Source organism: Rhinoderma darwinii, chromosome 2 (assembly GCF_050947455.1).
Source record: "Rhinoderma darwinii isolate aRhiDar2 chromosome 2, aRhiDar2.hap1, whole genome shotgun sequence".
In the NCBI taxonomy this organism is placed as follows: domain Eukaryota; kingdom Metazoa; phylum Chordata; class Amphibia; order Anura; family Rhinodermatidae; genus Rhinoderma; species Rhinoderma darwinii.
Genome location: NC_134688.1, coordinates 24,311,900 through 24,336,635, shown reverse-complemented (window position 1 = coordinate 24,336,635; position 24,736 = coordinate 24,311,900). Strand labels below are relative to the sequence as shown.

General features: G+C 44.8%; 1 protein-coding gene across 3 annotated transcripts in view; it reads right to left on the bottom strand.

The window, feature by feature from the left end:
• Positions 1–10,367, bottom strand: part of DEUP1 (deuterosome assembly protein 1) — a 40,390-nt gene extending 30,023 nt beyond the window's left edge. The window contains exons 1-6 of one of the 3 annotated variants that reach the window (XM_075851474.1): positions 10,223–10,367; positions 8,259–8,324; positions 6,824–6,995; positions 6,302–6,397; positions 3,411–3,530; positions 260–373 (exon numbers count right to left, since the gene is read on the bottom strand). In XM_075851474.1, coding sequence (XP_075707589.1) covers positions 260–373; positions 3,411–3,530; positions 6,302–6,397; positions 6,824–6,995; positions 8,259–8,302 — 546 coding nt within the window. In that variant the 5' untranslated portion in view covers positions 8,303–8,324; positions 10,223–10,367. The remainder of the gene's footprint in view (positions 1–259; positions 374–3,410; positions 3,531–6,301; positions 6,398–6,823; positions 6,996–8,258; positions 8,325–10,222) is intronic. The other 2 variants (XM_075851473.1, XM_075851475.1) reach the window with 2 other exon arrangements.
• Between the last annotated feature and the right edge of the window lie 14,369 nt (positions 10,368–24,736).

Here is a 24,736-nt window from a genome sequence, read left to right as displayed (position 1 = left end):
GAAGTGGAAGACCAGGAGGGGCTATAAAAGTCTGATGGGACGGTGCAGTGTGTCACTAAGCCAATTGTGTGTCTTTTATTCCCTTTCGCTGCCAAGGACTTCTAGAATATTTCATGACTTCAAAGGCTTGCCGCCACTAGAATAAGGCTTCGATCTTGGCATCAGCTCGAGGTGCAATATTTAAATGGTAGAAAGTCAGTGTTGAGTAATACAAGCGGTTGGTTTGTGTTCACACAATGGAAATGTATACAGAGGTTACCTGGAAACAGTCACATTTTTCTAGCAGATTCTTCCTCTGCTCATTTAACTTCTTTATATTATTCTGATACAACAGCTTCTGATTCTCCCACTGTCTGGCCTGGTCTTTATATTCCTGGGAAAGAACAACGCACAAATCTCAGAATTTAAAGGGGTGCTCCACCTTTGGTCGCTTCTATCCACATAGACCTCAGATACAATGCGTCCAGATGCAGGAAACACTTTTCTAATACCGCAGTGTTAAATTCTTCATACAGATAATGACACAAATGTATCCAAGTGCAACTAATTAGTTTTCCAGCCTTCTGTAAATAGCACTTCATTGTATAATATACTTTAGGTTTAAATTCCTCTCCATTTCCAAGATCTCTGGTTGCTGTAATTGAATGAAATCATTCATTCAGTGGCTGATCACCTGCCGATACACAACTGCAGAGCTGATTAGGAGTGACAGCTCAAATACACATCACAGGACAGATTTTCTGCCTTTGGATAGAAGCTGTGAATGTTTTTCCACTCTGACCAGAGATCTTGAAAATAGTGAGGAATTCTTAATAAAGTATATCAGCTGCATGTGGCGGCATTCTCTTGTACAGCCGATAGAACTTCTTGAGTGCACTGTAGTATATGTGGCTTCATGGCGATCGCCCAGACAGGAAGTCAAGCCGGTAACGAGCAATCGGAATTAACACATGCAGAAGATAAGAAGGGGGGGGGGGGCGGTAGTGCAAGAGTCAATTCATTTACATACAGGTCTGTCTCAATAAATCTCCCCTGATAAGATAACCACATAGCTGGCAGCGCACCCTACAGGAGGGAAGAACGTTCACATACTGCCCTGTTCTCTCTATGTCCAGTGAGACGTTACAAGTTCTTTTGAAGAGTAGCTCCGCTATGCAACGGGGACTTTGGGCTCCTTTTTCTCGGTATACAATTTATTGGGCTTTCAAAGGTGCTTCAGTAGGGGGGAGACTGTGGCCAAGAGCTTCTATCCTTCAGACACCTAAAGAGGACCCGTCACATCTCCGGACATGTTTATTCTAGTAAATACCCGTGTTCCCCATTAAACAACAATTCTGGAACATCTTTTCTTAGAACTTTACATTGTGCCATTCCTCTGTTATTCCTCCTAAAAATGTATGAATAAATTGACAACTGGGTGTTACCATTTCCCTCGTCAAAGGGGCGTGTCCCTACACAGTCTAACTGAGCAATGATTGGACATTGTCAGACTAGGGACACACCCCAACTGGTAACACCCAGTTGTCGATTTATTCATAAATTTGTAGGAAGAATAAACAGAGGAACGGCACAAATAGGATTTGAAGAAAAAGAGGTTTCAGAATTGTTATTTCATGAGGAATAAAACTATGTACTAAAATAGACACGTCAGGAGAGGTGACAGACCCTCTTTGAAAGTCAAATGTACCTAAATTCCCCAACTGACATGTCATGGAAATGTCAAAAGTTGACATCAGTCTAAGTCTGCTACCTGGGACAACACCACATACTAAACCCTGTCGAGTCTGATCCTGTAGACAAATTGCCATCCACCCGTTCCCTACTTATTGCTAAGCTATCAATGTACGTTAGTAAGAAGTAGCGGACAGATAAAGAGTGGGACTGCAAGATCAGGTTTTGTTCGTAGTCTGTTACCATGGAAGCACATAGGTCTACATAGGAGCTGTAGACAACAAAACCATAGGAGATTTTTAATTAAGTCCATTTGCAAAGTTGCTTCATTTTCCATTTGGGATGCATAAGAGCAAATGAAAAAATAGTTGCAAAGGTGAAATGGTTGAAAGATCCACTTTTACTAGTAGCTCTGTTATTATTGTAAAAAAAAAACAAAAAAAAAAAAACAACTTGTCATTAGGGCAAATAATTTGGAAGCTCTGGTGCTTTCTCATAAAACAAGGATGATTTAGGTCTACCCTTGCCAGTAATTACCTTGTGAATTTGTCTGCACTGAGCTCCCTGTAAACGTCTGTACTTCAAAATCACGATTTACTCAATGAATCCAAGCTATTAGCGCCAATAAACAACAAACTAGCCGTAAAACAGCTCCCGAAGCGCAGGAGGATTTATGGCTTACGGTGTGTCGGCAGCCGGCTACTCGCCACAAGATATTTCTTAATTACCGCATGAGACAACCCCATAAGATTTCATGGTCTGTCATAACTTAGCTTGCGGCAATAAAAGATGAGCCCTAAAGGTGGCAGCTGTAGGTTTACAGTGAAGACATGAACGATCTCAGGACAAGTGAACATGAACTACACTTTGGAGGTCCGTATCAGAAGATTATGTATGAAGATTGCAGAAGTGGGGGGGGGGGGGGGGCGACGACTGCTAGAAACTGGAATATATACCACTTATTGGGTACAATTCTCACAAGATAGGTTGAACAACAATTGTGGTAATCTGGCATCGGCAGGATTGCCCAAACTATCAGGTGCTTAGATACAGCGTATTAAATAATCTGGTTTCTGAAGGATGATATGTAGACTTTTGCAAACAACGGCTCTACAATTCAAAATGAAGCAATAGTCTTAATTAAAAATACTCTATTATTTTGCGTATACAGCTCCCATGCAAGACCAATGTGTCTCCATAGTTAGAGATTACATACAAAGCCTGTGTGTAGTCAAATCTGTAGGTCATGTGTAAATCCATGGCTGTATGATTGGACTATGCAGGGTTGGTCAGGGCAGGACTCACCGACTCCCTATACGCAGGGGCAGCAGGACTCCCGACACTCTTTAGGAGTCATTTAATACCACTTATATCTGAAAATATAGAATCAAATCATAGAACACTATATATCCCCGAGCTCAGTGTCCCAACTGTGTCCGTTACTTATATGGAACCAACATATTCCGCAGTGCTGTACACATATGGTAATCAGCCCCTGTCGGGAAAATAATCCAATTCCTTATTTTCTACACATACAAAAAGAGTTGCATAGGGAGTCAATTGACCCATCATTGCATTCTTTGGGTATCGAAGGAAACTGGAGTCCTTTGAAAAAAAACAACAAAAAACATTCAAGCACAAGATCATAGAAACGCCGCCCAAGGTCAAATTCAAACTCAGGACCGCATTGCTGCAAGGAAACTGTCCTAACCATTCAATTATGGCACAAATAAACTTACGTCAAGGTTTTGAGACAACCACCGGAGCTCAGACTGACTTTTCTCATGGTCTGGAGAAGTGTCTATATTTTTCACGTGATAAAATTGGAGCTTATCATAACTCTTCTTCAATTTACAAAGCTGTGAAAAGACAATGACAAATTTCAGATCGATTATATTAATTGACTACCCACATTTTCCACAAAACCTTACTATAAGTACAGGTTAGTAGAGCGGTCATCAAATCACTATAATGATGAGATGACTCTGCTCCTTAAGTCCCAGCCTATAATGGTAAAGCTGGCAAGTGAGATACATAAATTAGGAAGCATCAGCCTATTGTGACCAGCGTGAAAATTGGGATATTTCAAGTTTCTTTTATGTGAATAGTCTCAAAAAAAAGTCTATAATAAAACCCCTTTTTTTTTTAAATACAATTTTTATATTACATATTTATGGCATATCCATGTATGCCATTCATTCTTTAAAGGGGTTTTCCCATAAGGGACCCTCACCTATCTATACCCAGGAAGTGGCTGGGAGCCAGAAGGAGAAAAAAGTAGTTAGGAGGTTTAGGGGGCCCCGTTCTAGAGATAGGTGTGTGTCCCAGAGGCGGGACCCGCATCTATCTGACATTTATGACATATCCGGTGGCTATATCATTAATGTCCCTGATGGGAAAACCCCTTTAACCCGTGGCTCCTTCATTCTGAGGATCAGTGGTGGTCCCGGCAGTTGGACCCCCACCGATCCAGAAGTGATGGTGTACCCTAGCAATATGCCATACCCTTCTAAAGGGGTGGGGGGGGGGGGGGAGCTGCTTTACAGGTTTTTACCTGCTCAGCGGAGGTCCCATTCACCCACTGTCTAGGGGACGGTATAACGTAGCTCCTCTCACTTGAAATGTGAAGAAAACTGTCGTTTTTATATGAAAAACACACGAAAAGAGAGAACATAGATACTCCATGCAGATGTTGCCCCCAGTAGGACTCAAACCCTGGACCCCCTTAAACGTAGCAGTGTACCTCCAAATCAGAAGCTAAGCTTATGAAGCTTATTTATCACATTCAATGAACAGCAGACTAGCAAACTCCAGAAAATATTCTGATGTCCATCACCAGTTATTGGAGTGAGATCTAATCAATTCTGCAGCTACCGGTTATGAAAGACGGTGGTGTAACTGCAAGCGCCTTATCACTCTCACAGTCTAGGAACTGTAAAAACAATATGTAAAGCTCCACTTCTGGACAACACGTCAGAGCTGGTAGAGAGTCATAACGGCAGTGCACCCTGGGAGAAGTGTTGCAAGAAAGCTCTACTAGAAGTAAGAAAACTGTTTGTCTAGTGCCACCTATGGGTGACTACCCTGCAAGTCAAGTCCAACCCTTTATAGAGCTTTGAAACTTAACTCAGGTTTAGGGTAAATTCACACGTAGAGTAAATACCGCGGACTTCCCCCAACAGATTTAGTTGCGGCAAAACCGCAGCATAATAAAGAAGCAGCAAATTGCATGAAATTTTAAAAAATTCTCATCCACACGCTGCGTAAATGAGGAGCGGAAAAACTGCTCAGAAATTGACCTGCGGTCTGTTTTTTCTAATCCGCAGCTGTCAATTGTATTTGTGTAATCGCTGGTTTTTTGTGTTGCAGGTTTTCCCCAGATAGGGAAGTAAAACCTACAATTCAAAAAAAAATAATATTTAATAAAAACCTTATACTTACCCAGAATTCATTGCTTCTATGTCCAGGCCGGCCTCTTGGGATAATGTTTCATCCCACGTGACCGCTAAAGCCAAAACCCAGGCTGCAGCAGTCACATGGGATGAAACGTCATCAAGGAGGCTGGACTGCAGAGGGACGCCAGGTCTACACAAGTATGAAACTTTTTGCTTTTTATGTGCAGCTTTCCGACTAAAAACGCAAATTGATATAGCAGTACAAGAACGGTAAAAAAAACAAAAAAAAAACCTACAAAGATATTCAACATTTTACGCAGATTTAAAACTGGAATTGTGTAAATAATTTGTGTGCAGAGCAGAGCTTCAATTTAAGATATGGTATATTATCGATGTATATAGAAAGACGGAAATTTTTTTTTTTTTAAAATGAACTTATTTTAGCCCAGCACCATCTTGTGGTCAGTGATAGAAATTCACAATTATAGTAGACAGTGGTGAACCTATAGGAGGCTGCCGCAAAGCCATCTGCCACATACAGCGGTACTACAAGAGACAAGTCATTTTAGGGGCTGGTCCCAGATTTTGCACAGGGGCTTCAAGCTAATCCTTCTGAAGTGTACAACTTTATAGAGTGTCGGGCCACATTGTGAATCAGGATCTCATGATCTCAGGAGACAAGGCCAGGGCTTGGATTCAGACATTATCTAGCAGGATGTTCAGAAGATTGACCGATGAGGTCATTTGCTTTACCGAACGACCTGACAAACTTGTGCGCAAGTGACGTCAATGAACAACATAAAGGAAAAGTTCATATAATAGTATAATCTACCTAAGAGTCACTTTGCAAATGCATTACATTAATCTAGTACTGATCCATAGTAACAGCCGGTATTATACTGCAGAGCTGAATTCACAATTCAGCAGGCTTCAGAGCTGAAATCGCTTAGTGATCCCTGCTGCTTCAGTGTCTGTACAGGGCTGTGATTTGTTGTCTTTACAATAGGCACTGTACAGTTCTCTGATGCCCCCTGTATTATGGGATATAAGCAAAGATGATAGGGTAGGGTCTGTCAACAGCTTTGTCGACTGTTTCCAATAGCAACCAGTAGAACTCGGAATACAGCCTGAAATAGTCTGTTACTCAGGATCGGTACAAGAGAAGTCAGGCAACGTATTAACAAAGATCTTAAAGTATAGCGCCACCTGAATACACCCCAATACGAAAACCGTACCTGATTTTTCAGTTCTTCAAGCTGGGTCTCGTACTTCCGCACAACTTCATATTGATTCCCATCTGCTTCTTCAAGTTTTTTGGAGAGGACTCTAATCTAAGCCAAAAACATTGATACATTATAGTCTTTCACATCTGACCATGGTTGTCAAACATGTGACCAGTGGGAGTCGATCTGCAGGGATTGCTACTGATCAAAGTATCCTGCTCCTCAGAGATCAGTGGGGGATCAAGCAATCAGGGACTTAAATATTGATGGTCCATCCTTCAGGCGTGCTTATAAAAATGTTATAATAGAGAATTGCTGTGAAGTATTATTTGTGTTGCTTATATAGCGCCAACATATACCTCAGCGTTGTTCAGAGATGGTCATCATTCTGTCCCCAGTGGGCCTATCAATTCCCGATCTGTATGATTTTTGGAGTGTGGGTGGTATCAGAGGAGGCTTTTTCTAATAGTGGGGCATCGGACCATCTAAAGCAGACAACCCTTTTAGTAATATTCCAATAGTGACCCCCATTACCTCACAGTCCTTTTGATCCAAGGTACATCTGGTTGTGGTGAGCTCCTGATCCTGATCTCCCAGTCTCTGCTCCAGCACCAGGACTTGCTTCTCCCACTCCACCTTCTTACTATTCACCATGATGTCAATCTGGCGCATCAACTCCTCCAGCTCGCTCTCGCAGGATGAGTCACTGACATACAATGGAAGCAAAGAACATCGTCCACTGATCTATGAATAGGTCCGGTCAAATGGAATAAAACTTTTGGCTATATTGCAGTTGCGGTCCTAAATATCTCATTTAAAGGGGTTGTGTTAAGTTTGACATTTATTATCGAATCCACATGGTTGCTAATAAATGTCTGACTTCTGGGGGTCCAGGTGCTCTACTCCGCTATCTCCACCAGTGCCATAGACGTTGAATGGTTCATAATCGACAACCGCTGCATTCTAGCTCCTCCTCATTGCAGTCATGTGATGAGTAGGAATGGGGGCTCTGGACCCCCGTTCTAGTAATCGGTTGCCATCGCAGCATTGGGATCCACAGTGATCAGACGTTTATCATTTACCCTACAGATTGATGATAAATGTAAATTTTTGGCACAACCCCTTTAAGTGTCTATTCCACTGCTGATGCCAACCTGCTTCTGCTTCTTAGGTTTGCTCTATTAGGGCACATCTATGGTCAGCGATGGCAGCTTAGCCTACTGGAGTCTGAGGGATACGGAAACATACCTTCTTCCTCATCAGTGGTTTAGGATGCTTCTTTATCCCTCCCCCATGCTTTACACTGCAGCTCTGTATACTCAGACTAGCTGCTGTGTATACGCACAAGCCCTTTAGAAAGGGAGTGCATATGGAGATTATTTCACAGACAAGTTGATTATAAAGTACAGCAAATTCACCACAAATGAGAAAAAAGGACTAAAATGTTATTGACACTAAGGGAAATGAGCGGCCGATGAGGTCCAATAAGGGAGAGGCTGGGGCCCGACCTTCGCGTGGATTCCGCCTGTACTTAACATTGAAGTTAATAGGACCCGCCACAAAAAATCCGCTGTGTGAACAGGGCTTTATGCTGCTGATGTATTTAGCTTTTAAGGGATTGTCTAGATTGGATACAAATGCAGCAAACGCTCAGTGTTTGGTTCGTAGCCTCTTGATGTTGATGATAATAATGTTACCATTCACTGACCGCAAGCATAAATCTTAAAAAAGCTGAGGAATTGACATACACAGTTTATTAGAAAGTTGAAGCACTTTTCCATATACAATGATAAAGCTTAATTTACGTAAAACTGAAAAACCTTTAAATGAGGAGCACATTTATGGGACAGCCCTGCCTCCATGTTTATGAGTGACTATACTAAGGGTTCTCATGCGCTTCAACAGTCCAAAACCCACCAGAGAGGCACAGTCCATGGACCCCTACTAGTAATGTCTGATGTACACTCACCCCATTGTCCGGTACTTCAGGAAGCCCGCGAGCTGCTTGGTCATGTCTGTATCTCACGATCCTAACCTGAGAATAGAAAACAGAATGAATACACCGAGCGTAGAGGAGAAATCAGGACATCATGGCGGCTTACTACCACAGAACGAGCAAGAAGGGAAAATATGGCGAGCGGAGGAGAACCTTGAGAAGATAGAGAGATAGTCCCAACCACCACACAGCGGGGGAGTTACTTAACTTTTCTATCCCGGTCACATGGGATAAAACGTCATCCCAGGAGGCCGGTCTGCAGGACGTCAGAGGGGAAGTATGGATTTTATTATTTTTTGTTTTATCTGTGCAGTTTTCCGCAACAGACATGCCGGCCAAAAATCTGCACCACAATCGTGTGAGTCTTTTTTCGTCCGGAATTCCCTGCGGCCGCCTGGGCGGATACGCTGTGAACCTTCACGCAGCCTATCCGCCCTGTGTGAACATACCCTAACTAAGCAAAATGAAATAAATGTATTACGCGCTGAAGACACTTTATGCACCTACCTTAAAAGTTTTGAGAACTGTAAAAAAGGGAAGGGTCTAAGAGGGATCAAAACGCATTCATTCAATTAAAAAGGGTTTTTTACAAATTAATCCAAACAGTGTGGGGGGGGGGGGGGGGGAATGTGATAAATAAAATAAATGAACGCATTTTTATTTTTTCCTCTACTTACTGGGCAGACCCTCCCGCATCCCGTGTTGACATGGCTGCAGTGATGTCGTGCCAGTATACACCGTTGGTCGCAGTTGCCAATCACTGGCCTCAGTGGGTATGCGGGCACATCATCACTGCACCCATGTCAACAAACAGCGGCTGTTAGGACTGGAGCAGAAGTGCTGGAACGCCAGGGGCTCGGTCAGGTGAGGAACGCTTCTTTTTTTGCTTTATTGCATTCCCCCCTTGGTTAGTTTTTTTATTAACTCGGAAAACCCCTTTAGGATGTGTGGCATTTTTTGCGCAAAATATTGCTAGTGAGATACGGGTGCCACAAAGGGACATAAAAAAAAAGAGAAGTGTGTCACATGCTTAGCGAGTTGCACCAAATTGATCTTGTCAGGAGCACCATTTAGATAAAATGAAGGCGGCGCAGGCGGTCGAAGAGCAAAACTGCTACTGTTTATCACTGCGACAAAATCTGGGAGTTGCAGACCACGTTGGGAGTTGCAGAACACGTTGGGAGTTAGTTTTGCAACAGCAAAAGAGCCGCAGGCCGAAGACGCCGGATTAGAGAGCGACTTCATAGTCAACACCATTAAGGTCAATCCAATTATGGAAGAATTGATAAATCTCCCATACAATGTTCCATTTCTGCAGTGCCGCACGTCTCTACCACCACATACAAGTCACACAACAGCCGCCAAACAACGGAAACACGCAGCACGAGCTGCCAATGAAGCGGAACGACGTGACCAGAGCACAACAGTGGGACATCAGGATTTAAGGGGCTCATCAGTGGCATCCCCTTGAAGGGGCACACCAGCAGTACCCCAGGAGTCATAGCGCACCAGTGGGAACCTGCAACCCGAGAAACACACTGCTGCGGCACCCCATGACTCCAGGAGCACCACCCCGCAACCCACCACAGTGGCACCCAAGGAGCTCCACCCCACAACCCACCACAGTGGCACCCAAGGAGCTCCACCCCACAACCCAAGGAGCACCAGAAGGAGCGCCACCCCACAACCCAAGGAGCACCACCAATAGTGGGACCTGTAAAGAAGCTCAACAGCAGGACTCCGATTTGTGCCAAACCAGTTTAGTGTCACCTGCCTATATCCGTGCAATGGAACTCAATGTGCACCACAACGGCATCACGTGTATAACACCAGAGGATCAGACATAGTCAATGCAGGAAAAAGAACAACACATGAACCACCGCTAACTGAAAGTCCCAGCATGCCCTCCACATACATACAGCGCGCAGGTCTCATACCTTATAGCAGCAGCACAGTGCGCAGTCTCCCCCGGGAATCACGAACACCCCGGCTCTACCCCGCGCTCACATAACGGGCATTATCCGCGCCTGTCCTGCCGCCAGACTAAACCACGCCTACCTTCACCATTAGTCACGCCCCCCGGAGCGCAGAACACACAGCAAAGTGTAAGGCTAGCCCCTCCCATGAAACGCCCACTCCCTGAACACACCTGTATGGCAGTTAACCACGCCCTTTCCATCATCTGGCCGTTTAAAACCCGTGTGGACGACGCTGCCTGTTGCCTTGGCGACCATGAGCGACGACGGAAGGCGGTGGGGGTCAAAATGTATTTCTTCCATCTATGTTTATTTGGCGTTCACTGCAGCTGCTCCTCGGCAGTTTATATTAGGAGGGGGAGGAGAAGTTTTGCTTTTTTTCAAACGCTAATTTTTGGAAGTGGAGACTAGTGATCTGTAAAAGATCTGGACACTGGGGAGAAAACTTAAAGCACGAGTCCAAAACAATTTCCCAAAGGACCTGTAAAAAATGGAATCTGATTTGTTGCTATGGGCAACTATAAGATTCCAATTTTCCAAGGTCCTTTAGGGAATCTGATTGTTTGTCCATAGCAACCAACTAGATTGCGTTTTTCACAGGTCCTTTGAGCAATCTCATTGGTTTCCCATAACAACCTGATTAAATTTTGCACAGGCCCTTTGAGGAATCTGATTGGTCGGCCATTGGTTGTTACAGGATGTGTTGTTCATCATGGCGGCCGAAAGAGTTACACAATCACACGTTATAATACATCTCTGCGGCAACTACTAAACGTGTGGGCTAAGAAAAAAAATTCATATAAGAAATACATTGGACATTGTCCAACTTGAATAACACAAATGTTACATTATATGTCTGGTATTAGGCTATGTTCACACCTGCGTCAGTGTGTTCTAGTGTTCTGCTCCGTCAGAGCAGAGAAAGAACAACGGACACCGCCGGCCGCTGACGGAACCCATTGACTTTAATAGGTTCCATCGGCTTTCTGTCGGGGCGTCCGTGTTTTTACTGAAAACAATAGCGCGTATATATAATATCCCTGCCGGATCTGCGACCGAGGCCTCTAACGCAGATGTGATCAGGGCTTTAAGGCACAATTACACAGGCCAATGATCGGGCAAACGAGCTTTCACATGAATGTAATCAGGGCAACGATCACCCGATGAACGAGCAAACGCCCGTTTATCAGCTAATCTGCTCTTTTATGCCGAATTAAAAATCAGCTTTGTTCCCACATCATTATCAGGGCTTGAAAGTGTAGCTAAATGTTCGACAAACTTCTGACGTGTCATAGTGACACGTCAGAAGTTTGGATTGGTGGGGGTTCGAGCACGGAGACCCCCACCAATCGCTAGAACGAAGCCGCTGAAGAGCTCGTGTGAGCGCTGAGCCGCTTCGTGTCTGTTCGGCTTTTTCCGGAAAGCCGATGTATCGGTGTACGGGCTCATAGACGTTTTATTGAGTCCGTACATGATACATTTATTTCCGGAAAAAGCCGAACAGACAGGAAGCAGCTGAGAACGCACACGAGACCTTCAGCTGCTTCATTCTAGCGATTGGTGGGGTCTCAGTGCTCAGACCCCCACCAATCCAAACTTCTGACATGTCACTATGACATGTCAGAAGTTTGTCAAACGTTTAGCTCCACTTTAACACGGCTAGTTACAGACAGGCAGATGACTGTGAAGATGCGGTGCCAATCCAAGATCCAAGAGATTTGTCAAAGGAAGAGGACGTCAAGATAACAAGCAATGGTACGTAGCTAGGGAAGGTCAGGCACACGAATAGTCAATCACAGGTGCTAGAACACGATGAGACCTAATACAATCCTGGCAAAAAGTTTTGAGACTGATACAAATTTAGGTTTTCACAGAGTGTCCTGCTTCACTATGTTTAGGTTGTGTTCCCATCAGCGTCGGGCTTCGACCTTTCCATCCGATGAACAGAATGCCAAACGGAAACCATAGCTCCCATTTGCATTACCAGTGATTTCAATGGTAATGCTTCCATTGCAATTGGTTCCGTTTGTTTCCGTTCCGTAAGGTTTCTGTTTTTTTAACGGAAACAATAGCGTAGTTGACTAGTCAAATGTTTCTATGGTTACTGACGTACAATTATGAGCATTTCATAAGTTTTTAAAATTTTATTGACAAATACATCAAGTTTATGCAAAGACTCAATATTTACAGCGTTGACCCTTCTTATTCAAGACTTCTGCAATTCGCCCTGGCATGCCGGATATCAGCTTCTGGGTCGAATCCTGACTGATGGCAACGCATTCTTGCCTGATCAGTGCTTGGAGTTTATCACAATTTCTGTGTTTTTGTTTGTCCACCCGCTTTTTGAGGATTGACCACAGGTTCTCATTGGGATTGAGATCTGGGGAGTTTCCTGGTAATGGACCCGAAATTGTGACATGGTGCTCCATCATACTGTAAAAAGCATTATCATCACCAAATTGCTCATGGATCGTTGGGAAAAGTTGCTCTTGGAGGATGTTTAGATCCCATTCTTTATCATGGAAGTGGTCTTAGGCAAAATGGTGAGTGAGACCAATCCCTCGGATGAAAAGTAACCGCACACATGAATGGTCTCTGGATGCTTTACTGTTGGCAGGACACAGGACTCATGGCAGCGCTCACCTTTTCTTCTCCGGACAATCATTTTTCTAGATGTCCCAAACAGTCTGAAGGGGGCTTCATGAGAGAAAATAACTTTACCCCAGTCCTCTGCAGTCCAGTCCCTGTACTTCTTGCAAGACCTCAGTCTGTCCTTGAAGTTTTTCTAGAAGAGAAGTGACTTCTTTGCTGCCCTTCTTGACACCAGGCTACCCTCCAAAAGCCTTCGCCTCACTGTGCATGCAGATGCACTGACACCTGCCCGCTGCCATTCCTGAGCATGCTCTGCATTGGTGTTAAACCGATCCCGTAGCGGAATTCTCTTTAGGAGACGGTCCTGGCACTTGCTGGACTTTCTTGGACGCCCTTAAGCCTTCTTCACAGCAATTGAAGCCTTCTCCTTGAAGTCAATGGGGTATTTCTAACGAACTAAAAGGCAAGGGGGCGTGATGTCTTCGCTTTGACACTGTCCAATCAGCTGCGGACAGTGTCAGGGCGGCTTGCGCTGTGTTTGTGCTGCAGATCGCGTGCGCGCGCCCTCACGCATGCGCGCACAGCCGTTCGCTTGCACATCGACGTCACCACCACGGAACGAGAAGAGACGAGGAGGAGAAGCAGAGACGAGATGATGAGACGAAGGAGATGAGGAGATCTACTTACATCCATCGAAGTGCGCGCGAACGGCCGTGCGCGCCCGCGCTATCTGCAGCACAACCACCAAGTCTGTGTGTGTTCTCGCGGGAGAGAACATAGCGCTAGCCGCCCTGACACTGTCCGCAGCTGATTGGACTGTGTCAGAGCGAAGACATCACGCCCCCTTGCCTTTTAGTTAGTTAGAAACACCCCATTGACTGTTCAGGGGCTCATTTACATATCAGGCGCCAAATATAACGGCACCCATATCTAAATAACGGAGGGAGTTAGAAAAATAAGTTTACGTGAGACAGGGTTTGTGAAGCCTTTCCTATAACATGCTGCACTCAGCTGCACATGTTTGGGGAGGTGAAAGGTTCTCTAAAGGCAATCTTACAAGCAGCAATGTCCTTGCCTGTAAAGCTCTTTTGATGCAAAGCAATGATGACTGCACATGTTTCCTTGGAGGTAACCGTGGTTAACAGAAGAAGACAATGATTTCAAGCACCATCCCCCTTTTAAAGCAACCAGTCTGTTCTTATAATTCAATCAACATTACAGAGTGATATCAGATGCCATGTCCTTGATAACACTTCCTTCTGAGCTAACGGGAAGATCACTGAAATTATGTTAGCGGGTCATCTTATTGCAGGGCTGAAATGCAGTAAAAAAAAAATTTGTGTGAATTAAGTTCATTTTCATGGCAAGGAATGACTTTGCAATTAATTGCAATTCATCTGATCACTCTTCATAACAATCTAGAGTTAATGCAAATTGCCACTACACAAACTGAAGTAGCAAACTTTGTGAAAACCAAAATTGGTGTCAGTCTGAAAACTTTTGGCCAGCACTGTACTCGGTCACTTCTTGGGAGCTCCGGTGCTGGAATAGCCTGAAAGACAATGCTGGGGAGAGGAGAGACTACCCAGGAGCTGGGAGTTCGGGCCACGCTAAGTAGGCACTTGGCGCCATTTTGTAACATTCCATCACGCACCAAATTATTGAAGTATTCTACCCTAGAAGCAGGCAGCACGTCTCAATAGCGACAGCGGCATCTAATGTGTTTGACAGAGGGAGCTCCCTCTGTCACCCCATCGGCGCCCCCTCAAAGAAAGTTTTACACTGACAGGCAATAATGCTTTGGTATACTAAGTATACCAAAGCATTATATAAGCGATCAGCAGATCACATGGTGAAGTCCCCTGGTGGGACAAAAAAAAATGTAAAGCAGATAAATAAAGTTTATGAAAAAAAATAATATATATATATATATTACTGTCAAAATAAAACCACTTTTTTTTCCCCAAAAAGTGGTTTTATTTAGTAAAAGTGTCAAGACAAATAACACATACACATATATGGTATCCCCGCGATCATAACGACTCGAACAGTAAAATGAACACATTAATTAAGCCGTCGGATGAACGGTATCCAAGAAAAATGCAAAAAACAAATACATTTTCTCTTCTCTCCCATTCCCCCCATAAAAAATAAATAAAAATGTATCTACAGTGAAGGAAATAAGTATTTGATCCCTTGCTGATTTTGTAAGTTTGCCCACTGCCAAAGACATGAACAGTCTACAATTTTTAGGCTAGGTTCATTTTACCAGTGAGAGATAGATTATATTAAGAAAAAAACAGAAGATCACATTGTCAAAATTATATATATTTATTTGCATTGTGCACAGAGAAATAAGTATTTGATCCCTTTGGCAAACAAGACTTAATACTTGGTGGCAAAACCCTTGCTGGCAAGCACAGCAGTCAGACGTTTTTTGTAGTTGATGATGAGGTTTGCACACATGTTAGATGGAATTTTGGCCCACTCCTCTTTGCAGATCATCTGTAAATCATTAAGATTTCGAGGCTGTCGCTTGGCAACTCGGATCTTCAGCTCCCTCCATAAGTTTTCGATGGGATTAAGGTCTGGAGACTGGCTAGGCCACTCCATGACCTTAATGTGCTTCTTTTTGAGCCACTCCTTTGTTGCCTTGGCTGTATGTTTCGGGTCATTGTTGTGCTGGAAGATCCAGCCACGAGCCATTTTTAATGTCCTGGTGGAGGGAAGGAGGTTGTCACTCAGGATTTGACGGTACATGGCTCCATCCATTCTCCCATTGATGCTGTGAAGTAGTCCTGTGCCCTTAGCAGAGAAACACTCCCAAAACATAATGTTTCCACCTCCATGCTTGACAGTGGGGATGGTGTTCTTTGGGTCATAGGCAGCATTTCTCTTCCTCCAAACACGGCGAGTTGAGTTAATGCCAAAGAGCTCAATTTTAGTCTCATCTGACCACAGCACCTTCTCCCAATCACTCTCAGAATCATCCAGATGTTCATTTGCAAACTTCAGACGGGCCTGTACATGTGCCTTCTTGAGCAGGGGGACCTTGCGGGCACTGCAGGATTTTAATCCATTACGGCGTAATGTGTTACCAATGGTTTTCTTGGTGACACTGGTCCCAGCTGCCTTGAGATCATTAACAAGTTCCCCCCGTGTAGTTTTCGGCTGAGCTCTCATCTTCCTCAGAATCAAGGATACCCCACGAGGTGAGATTTTGCATGGAGCCCCAGATCGATGTCGATTGACAGTCATTTTGTATGTCTTCCATTTTCTTACTATTGCACCAACAGTTGTCTCCTTCTCACCCAGCGTCTTACTTATGGTTTTGTAGCCCATTCCAGCCTTGTGCAGGTCTATGATCTTATCCCTGACATCCTTAGAAAGCTCTTTGGTCTTGCCCATGTTGTAGAGGTTAGAGTCAGACTGATTAATGGAGTCTGTGGACAGGAGTCTTTTATACAGGTGACCATGTAAGACAGCTGTCTTTAATGCAGGCACCAAGTTGATTTGGAGCGTGTAACTGGTCTGGAGGAGGCTGAACTCTTAAAGGAACAGTGTCACCAAACTTTTTTTTTTTATATCAGTTTTATGTTAGGGTTTTATTAAAAACGTTTATATTTATTTGTGTGTTTGTGTGTTACTTTTTTCTATTTTTACACTTTTTCTTCCCTATAGGGGCTGCCATTTTTTTTCCATTTCTGTATGTGTCGATTAACGACACATACAGACATGGAATACGGCAGCTCCAGTCCCATAGGGACTGCGAACGGGGCCCGTTCCATCCACTATGGTGTACGCCGTGTGTGTGGGAACGGCGCATGCGCCGCTCCCACACAGTCCGATTTGAAATGCGCGCCGTCCGGCGCTATTTTCCTGTGGACCGGAAGTCGCGGCCGGGCAGTAAGATTACTACTTCCGGTCGCGGCTTCCGGACTTGTGCACATGGAGCAGCGGCAGCAGACGAAGCGGACGGACCGGAGGGAGCGGCGGCGACTGGAGCAGGTAAGTGATTTCTATGTATGTTCGTGTTTTAGTGTGTTTTCCTACTGTATGTAAACCTTCTACACTGTGTGTTAGCTCAAAAAATGGCGACACACAGTGTAGGAGGTTAGACTGTTCAAACCCCTCGTTTCTCCCGGCACTAGCCAGGATAAAGGAGGAGGGGGGATTCTGAGAGCTCACTAGAGCGAGGAATTTTTTCCCAATTTTGCAGCATAAAGCAATATGGTTGCTTTACCACATGCAATGCTGCAATTTTGGGAATTGCTCCATCTAGTGACCAGTGCTGGGAAATATTATAAATTGAATCCAATTTATAATATTTCCTGACTCGTGAAAAAAATAAAAAAAATTAGAACAATGTTTAATCACCTACACACTAATTGTTTAACCAAAAAAAAACCAAACATGTTTTGCTGGCAACACATTCCCTTTAATGGTTGGTAAGGGATCAAACACTTATATCTCTGTGCACAATGCAAATAAATATATATCATTTTGACAATGTGATTTTCTGTTTTTTTTATATAATCTATCTCTCACTGGTAAAATTAACCTAGCCTAAAAATTCTAGACTGTTCATGACTTTGACAGTGGGCAAACTTACAAAGTCAGCAAGGGATCAAATACTTATTTCCTTCACTGTATAAGTCCTATGTACTCCAAAATAGTACTAATGAAAACTACACATTGGCCCTCAAAAATCAAGCCCACATACGGCCACATTGACGGGAAAATAAAAAAGTTACGGCTCTTGGAACGCGGCTATGCGAAAACAAGTAATTTTTTTCTAAACGGGTTTTTATGGTGTAAGCGTAGGAAAACATATAAAACCTTTACACATTTGGTATCCCTGTAATCGTGCCGACCCATAGAATAAAGTTAACATGTTATTTACGCAGCACAGTAAACGGTGTAAATTTATAACGTAAAAATCAATGCCGGAATAGCTGCTTATTTTCAATTCTCTCCTAAAATAAAGTTAATAAAAGTTAATCGATATATTATAAGCATCTAAAAATGGTACAATTACAAAATACAACTCGTCCCGCAAAAAACAAGCCCTTATACGGCTATGTCGATGGAATAAAAATAAGTTACGACTCTTGGAATGCGACCGTGAAAAAACAAAAAATAATCCTTGGTCATTAACGCACAAAATGACCTGGTCATTAAGGGGTTAATAGGGAACGATAGGGACTGTGTGCCACCACAGGCTGTGCCGCCACCGAGCCAAAAAACACAACAAAGCATTGTGTTGCAGATTTCAAGCTGCGTTTTTGTCCGACATGAAAAATGCAACGTTCGGATTACACATGTTTATGAGATTTCTAAGATCTCAATTATATTTTGCATTTAAAAAACATTTTTCAGGGTTTTCTTCCTTTTTTTTTTTTAACCCTTTCCCGTCCCAGTAATTTTTTGGATTTTCGTTTTCATTTTTTTCCTCCCCACCTTCCAAAAGCCATAACTTTTTTATTTTTTCGTTGATAAAGCCATATGAGGACTTGTTTTTTGCGGGACGAGTTGTAGTTTTTCACGACACCGTTTATTGTACCATATAATGTATTGGGATACTGGGAAAAAATCTTTGTGCGGTGGAATAGGAAAAAAAACTGTAATTCCTCAATCTTTTGAGGGTTTTAGTTTTTACGACTTTTACCGTACGGTGACTCCATGTTAACTGCATTCTACCGGTCAATACGATTAATTCGATACCAAATTTATATAGTTTTTTTTATAGGTTTTACTACTTTACAAGGAAGAAACTAATTGTTAAAAATACAATTTGTGCTTTGTCGCCACATTCTGAGAGCCACAACTTTTTTTATTTTTCCATAGATTGAGCGGTATGAGGGATTATTTTTTGCGGGACGAGCTGTACTTTCTACTAGTACCATTTTGGGCTACAGAAGAGTTTTTGATCACTTTTTATTTCATTTTTTTTTTGGGATGTGAAGTGACCAAAAAAACAGGGATTCTTGCGGTTTTATTTTTTACGGCGTTCACCGTGCGGGTTAAATAATGGTATATTGTAATAGTTCAGACTTTTACAGACACGGCGATACCACTTTTGTTTATTTTTTGCATTACTTTAGATGAAAAATGGGAAAAGTTTTGTTTTTTTTTTACTTTTAATATATATATTTTTTTACACTACTAAAAACTTGATGAAACTTTTTTTTACACATTTTATTAATCCCCCTAGTGGACTTGAACCAGCGATCGTTAGATCACTGGTACAATACACTGTAAGGGCTTATTTAGATGAACGTATAATAGGTCCGTCCAACGCGCGTGATTTTCACGCGCCTCGCACGGAGATATGTTCGCCTATGGGGCCGTTCAGACAGTCTGTGAGTTTCAGGCAGCGTGTGTCCGCTGCGTAAATCTCATGACATGTCCGTTATTTGTACGTTTTTCGCGCATCTCGCACCCATTGAAGTCAATGGGTGCGTAAAATTCACGCGCAGCACACGGAAGCACTTCACGTTCCACGTGCTTTTCGGTTTACAAACATACAGAGTGTCATCATGATGGCGGCTGCGCGAAAATCATGCATCATACAAGGCTGACACAGGGAGCTGTTAAGTACCTTTTGTGCGCAAAAAACTCTGCATTTTTTGCGCACGCAAAACGCACACGCTCGTGTAAATCCGGCCTTATACAAATTATATATTGTATAGTATATTGTCCTATTTACAGGCTCCTGTTAAGCCCAGAGACACGGCTTAACAGGAGATGTAGAAAGGCAGTTCTCGGGGCCTTCATTAGGCCCCTGGGCTGACATGACAACCATCGACACCCCCCGATCGCATAGCAGGAGGCCGATGAGCTGTCGGTTGGGGGGCGCCCACCTCTTTATAACATCTTAGATGCTGCGATCGTGATTGATCGCAGAATCTAAGGGGTTAAATGGCCAGGAATAGCGATCGCTGTTCCTGGCAGTTTTGTCATACCCAGCTTACACCCGCTCCAAACATCACCCCTGCCCCACAACATGCTATTATGTTGTGCTGCGCGAACAGGTTAAACACAGCATGTTCTAATTGTTAAGATTTTCTTGCATATTCTTTTTTTAAAATACAGTTTTTGCTTAATTTGTCAAAGTCTGTGTTACTCACCTTGCTCTGATCCGGTGCCGCTTTTCTGTTAGTGCCCACTGGCTCTCTGCACTCAGCCGTGGGCTTTGTCGGGTTTTCCTGACAACTACAAATTGGTGACTACTCTGGGGACCGCAACAGGGGATCTGAATGGGAAAGACCATACACCTCTTTTGGAGGTTCTAGGATGAAGCCCAGGGAGATTCCATAGACTCCGCACCTCAGTTTAAAGAGGCTCTGTCACCAGATTTTGCAACCCCTATCTCGTATTGCAGCAGATCGGCGCTGCAATGTAGATTACAGTAACGTTTTTATTTTTAAAAAACGAGCATTTTTGGCCAAGTTATGGCCATTTTTGTATTTATGCAAATGAGGCTTGCAAAAGTACAACTGGGCGTGTTGAAAAGTAAAAGTACAACTGGGCGTGTATTATGTGCGTACATCGGGGCGTGTTTACTACTTTTACTAGCTGGGCGTTCTGATGAGAAGTATCATCCACTTCTCTTCAGAACGCCCAGCTTCTGGCAGTGCAGATCTGTGACGTCACTCACAGGTCCTGCATCGTGTCGGACACATCGGCACCAGAGGCTTCAGTTGATTCTGCAGCAGCATCAGCGTTTGCAGGTAAGTAGCTACATCGATTTACCTGCAAACGCCGATGCTGCTGCGGAATCATCTGTAGCCTCTGGTGCTGGCTCGTCTGACACGATGCAGGACCTGTGAGTCTGAAGAGAAGTGGATGATACTTCTCGTCAGAACGCCCAGCTAGTAAAAGTAGTAAACACGCCCCGATGTACGCACATAATACACGCCCAGTTGTACTTTTGCAAGCCTCATTTGCATAAATACAAAAATGGTCATAACTTGGCCAAAAATGCTCGTTTTTTAAAAATAAAAACGTTACTGTAATCTACATTGCAGCGCCTATCTGCTGCAATAGCAGATAGGGGCTGCAAAATCTGGTGACAGAGCCTCTTTAACCACCGCCAAACTAATTGCGGACCCACTTCCTGGAGAGAACCATAACAGTCTGATAACACCGATTTTCTTGATTTCTTTTTGTGTTCGCACATACATGGTTGCTTGTGATTGAAAAGAATGGTAGTTATGAGAATCCCCAAGTGCCTCAACCCACCCTGACTGTTTCTGTAATTTAGAGTCAGACTATCCCACTAGAGTACCAGGGGATCCTCCTGTGGGCCATGGACCCCAAAAACAACAGGGTCCCAAAGGTTGAGCAGACGACAACCCCATTCAGAGATGACTTTTTAGCCAAACACCTCCCATTAGGATCTATTTCTTATGGGATGATTCACAAATCTCCCATTGGTCCTTATTATTGATATGTCCGGTGTGTACAATGAGAACAACAACAATTCAGATACAAGTAAAAGTGGACGTGTGTGTGTGTGTGTGTGTGTGTGTGCAGGGCCGCCATCAGGAATTTCAGGGCCCCCTACAGCTAAATTTTCTGGGCCCCCCTACCGTGGCACCGCCTGTTAACGGTACTCCGTCCAGCACCATATCATGGTACCCAGGGCCGCCATCAGCGGGGGTATTATGGGTACTGATGTGAGAGGCCCGGCCAAACCTAATTGAAAGGGGGGCCCGGCAAACTGCCGCGACTTGCCTTTGGTAGAAAAAAAAAACAAACCCCTGCAATGGGGCTTGTTTTCTTCACCAAAAGAATGTTGTGAGCTGCGAGCCCCCCTTTCAATTAGGTTTGGCCGGGCCTCTCACATCAGTACCCATAATACCCCCCTGATGGCGGCCCTGGGTAGCATGGGGGTCGTCATGGGGGCCGTCAAACACTGCCGCCCGTGCGACCGATCGCGCGTACCCGCAAACTCCCGCGCATGCCCACCCGCGACCGCCTGGAACCGCGCACCGAATTTTGAGGCAGATTTTGACCTGCCCACACTATCTTGCCGCGTTTTTTGCCCGCGGTGATTGAGGACAGCAGACAAAAAACGCAGGGAAAAATGCATTTTCTACCTCCCATTGATTTCGATGGGAGGTCAGAGGCAGAACCGCGGCAAGAAAGGACGTGCTGCTTTTTCTTTTTTCCGCGACTGGCTCCCATTGATTTCAGATTAAATCAATGGGAGGCGGTTTTGGAAGTTTTTTGGTGCTGATTCTGACGCAGTGTCCGAGTCAATATCAAGGCCCAAAAACTCTGTGAACTTCGCCTATTGTTAGGGCTTATTCAGACGAACGTGTAATACATCCGTGCAATGCTCGTGATTTTCACGCGCCTCGCACGGACCTATGTTACTCTATGGGGCCGTGCCGACTGTCAGTGAGTTTCATGCAGCGTGTGTCCGCTGCGTAAAACTCACGACATGTCCTATATTTGTGCATTGTTCGCGCATCACGCACCCATTGAAGTCAATGGGTGCGTGAAAATCACGCCCAGCACTTCCGCAGCCGTATAAACTATGAATGAAAACAGAAAAGCACCACGTGCTACAAACATACAAACAGAGTGTCATAATGATGGCGGCTGCGCGAAAATCACACAGCCACGCATCATACGCTGCTGACACACGGAGCTGTTATGGACCTTTTTGCGCACGCAAAAAGCACACGCTCGTGTAAATCCGGCCTTAGGGTAGGAACACACTAGGCATGAACGCTGCGGATTTTATGCAACACATTTTATTGTGGAAAATCCGCAGCGTATCACAGTCGCAGCAGAGTGAAAATCACTGACAGTCCGCACGGCCCCATAGAGTAACATAGGTCCGTGTGAGGCGCGTGAAAATCACGCACGTTGCACGGATGTATTACACGTTCGTCTGAATAAGCCCTAACAATAAGGCCCAGTTCACAGAGTTTTTGGGCCTTGATATTGACTCGGACACTGCGTCAGAATCAGCACCAAACAACTTCCAAAACCGCCGCCCATTGATTTAATCTGAAATCAATGGGAGCCAGTCGCGGAAAAAAGAAAAAGCAGCACGTCCTTTCTTGCCGCGGTTCCGCCTCTGACCTCTCATCTAAATCAATGGGAGGCAGAAAATGCATTTTTCGCTGCGTTTTTTGTCTGCTGTCCTCAATCGCAGCGGGCAAAAAACGCAGCAAAAAACGCGGCAAGATAGTGTGGGCAGGTCAAAATCTGCCTCAAAATTCTTTAAGGAATTTTGAGGCAGATTTTTTCGGCCTGCAAAATACTCTGTGTGAACAGGGCCATACATGATCAGCACTTTGAGACACTTTACTCACCGTGTCAGAAGAGCTGCTCCCACTCCAGTCCTCTTCAGGCGATGTCTTCGGTCCAGATGTCGTCCTTGACCTCCAGCCAGGCTCCAGAAAATGGCGGGGATCGTAGAACTCCTGCCGCCGCGCAACAACTAGACTCCTCCCCCTCTCCTTACGCAGCTACGCTCTGGAGAAGGAGGATGAGGCGGAGTCGGACGAGGAGGACGACGAGGAGGCAGAGTCGGACGAGGAGGCGGAGTTGGAGGCGGGCCAGCAGGTAAGTAAACTGTGCGCCGCTGTCCCTGTGTGGCTGTCCTTCCCCGTAGATCGGACTTGTGTTGCGGGCGCACCGCCTCCCTCTCGGCGGCGCGCCTGGTCGTTCGCGCGTGGGCGCGCGCTTGCGGTCCTGCGCGCGGGTGCGAGCTTGTGGTCGTTCGCGCGCGGGTGCGAGCTTGCGGTCGTTCGCGCGCGCAAGCGGTGTTTCGCGGCGGTGATGAGAGGGGGGCCCGCAGCTCACGGCGGTGTTTGACGAGAGGGGGGCCCGCAGCTCACGACATTGTTTTGGTGAAAAGAACAGGCCCCATTGCAGGGGCCTGTTTTTTTCTACCAAAGGCAAGTCGCGGCAGTTGCCGGACCCCCCTTTCAATTAAGTTTGGCCGTGCCCCCTACACTAGTACCCCTAATACCCCCTGATGGCGGCCCTGTGTAGCGCGAATCACGCGCGTCACCCGGAAGTGCTTCCGTGTGCCGTGCACGATTTGCACGCACCCAATGACTTCAATGGGTGTGTGCTGCGCGAAACACGGGCAAGTATATGACATGTCGTGAGTTTTACACAGCGCACACACGCTGCGTGAAATTCACTGACAGTCTGAACGGCCCCATTCACTAACGTAATAAGTATCACGGACGTATAACACGTTCGTGTGAATAAGGCCTTATATTGTCATTTGTAGTGAATTTTCAGGGCGCAATCCGCACCAAAAATAGGAGGCAAGTAAGTGGCTTATTCAGATGTCCATGTTCGGTCTGTGATATAAGGACCGTGTATCGGCCATATTTCCCGGACCGACCACAGTTCAGGGAGCCGGGTTTCTAGCATCACAGTTATCTATGATCATAGTCCCTCCCTTCCCATGGGAATACTGTCCCCGGTCCCGTACTGAAAGCATCATTACAGTATGGGACAGTATTCCCGCAGAGAGGCAGGGACTCCCAGCAGCACTGATAACTATGATGCTAGGAGTCCGGCTCCATGAATTGTGGTCGGCCTGTGAGATACAGCCGATACATGCTCCGTATGTCACGGACCGAACGCGGCCGTCTGAATAAGGCCTTAGTCTAGTTACACAGTGCGGTGAAATCCCATTTTTTTGCCACAATTTTTGCAAAAAAACGTGACTTGACCGCACTGTGAGAATATAGCCTAACAGCACTTTTCATGTTTTGTATCTTTTTTTTATGCAATTTTCGTAATTGCGGCACAAATCACGCGGTTTTGCCACGATTTTTATATAATCGCGGCAAAACTGCGCCATTTTTGCCGCGATTACGAAAATCGCGGCAAAAAAAC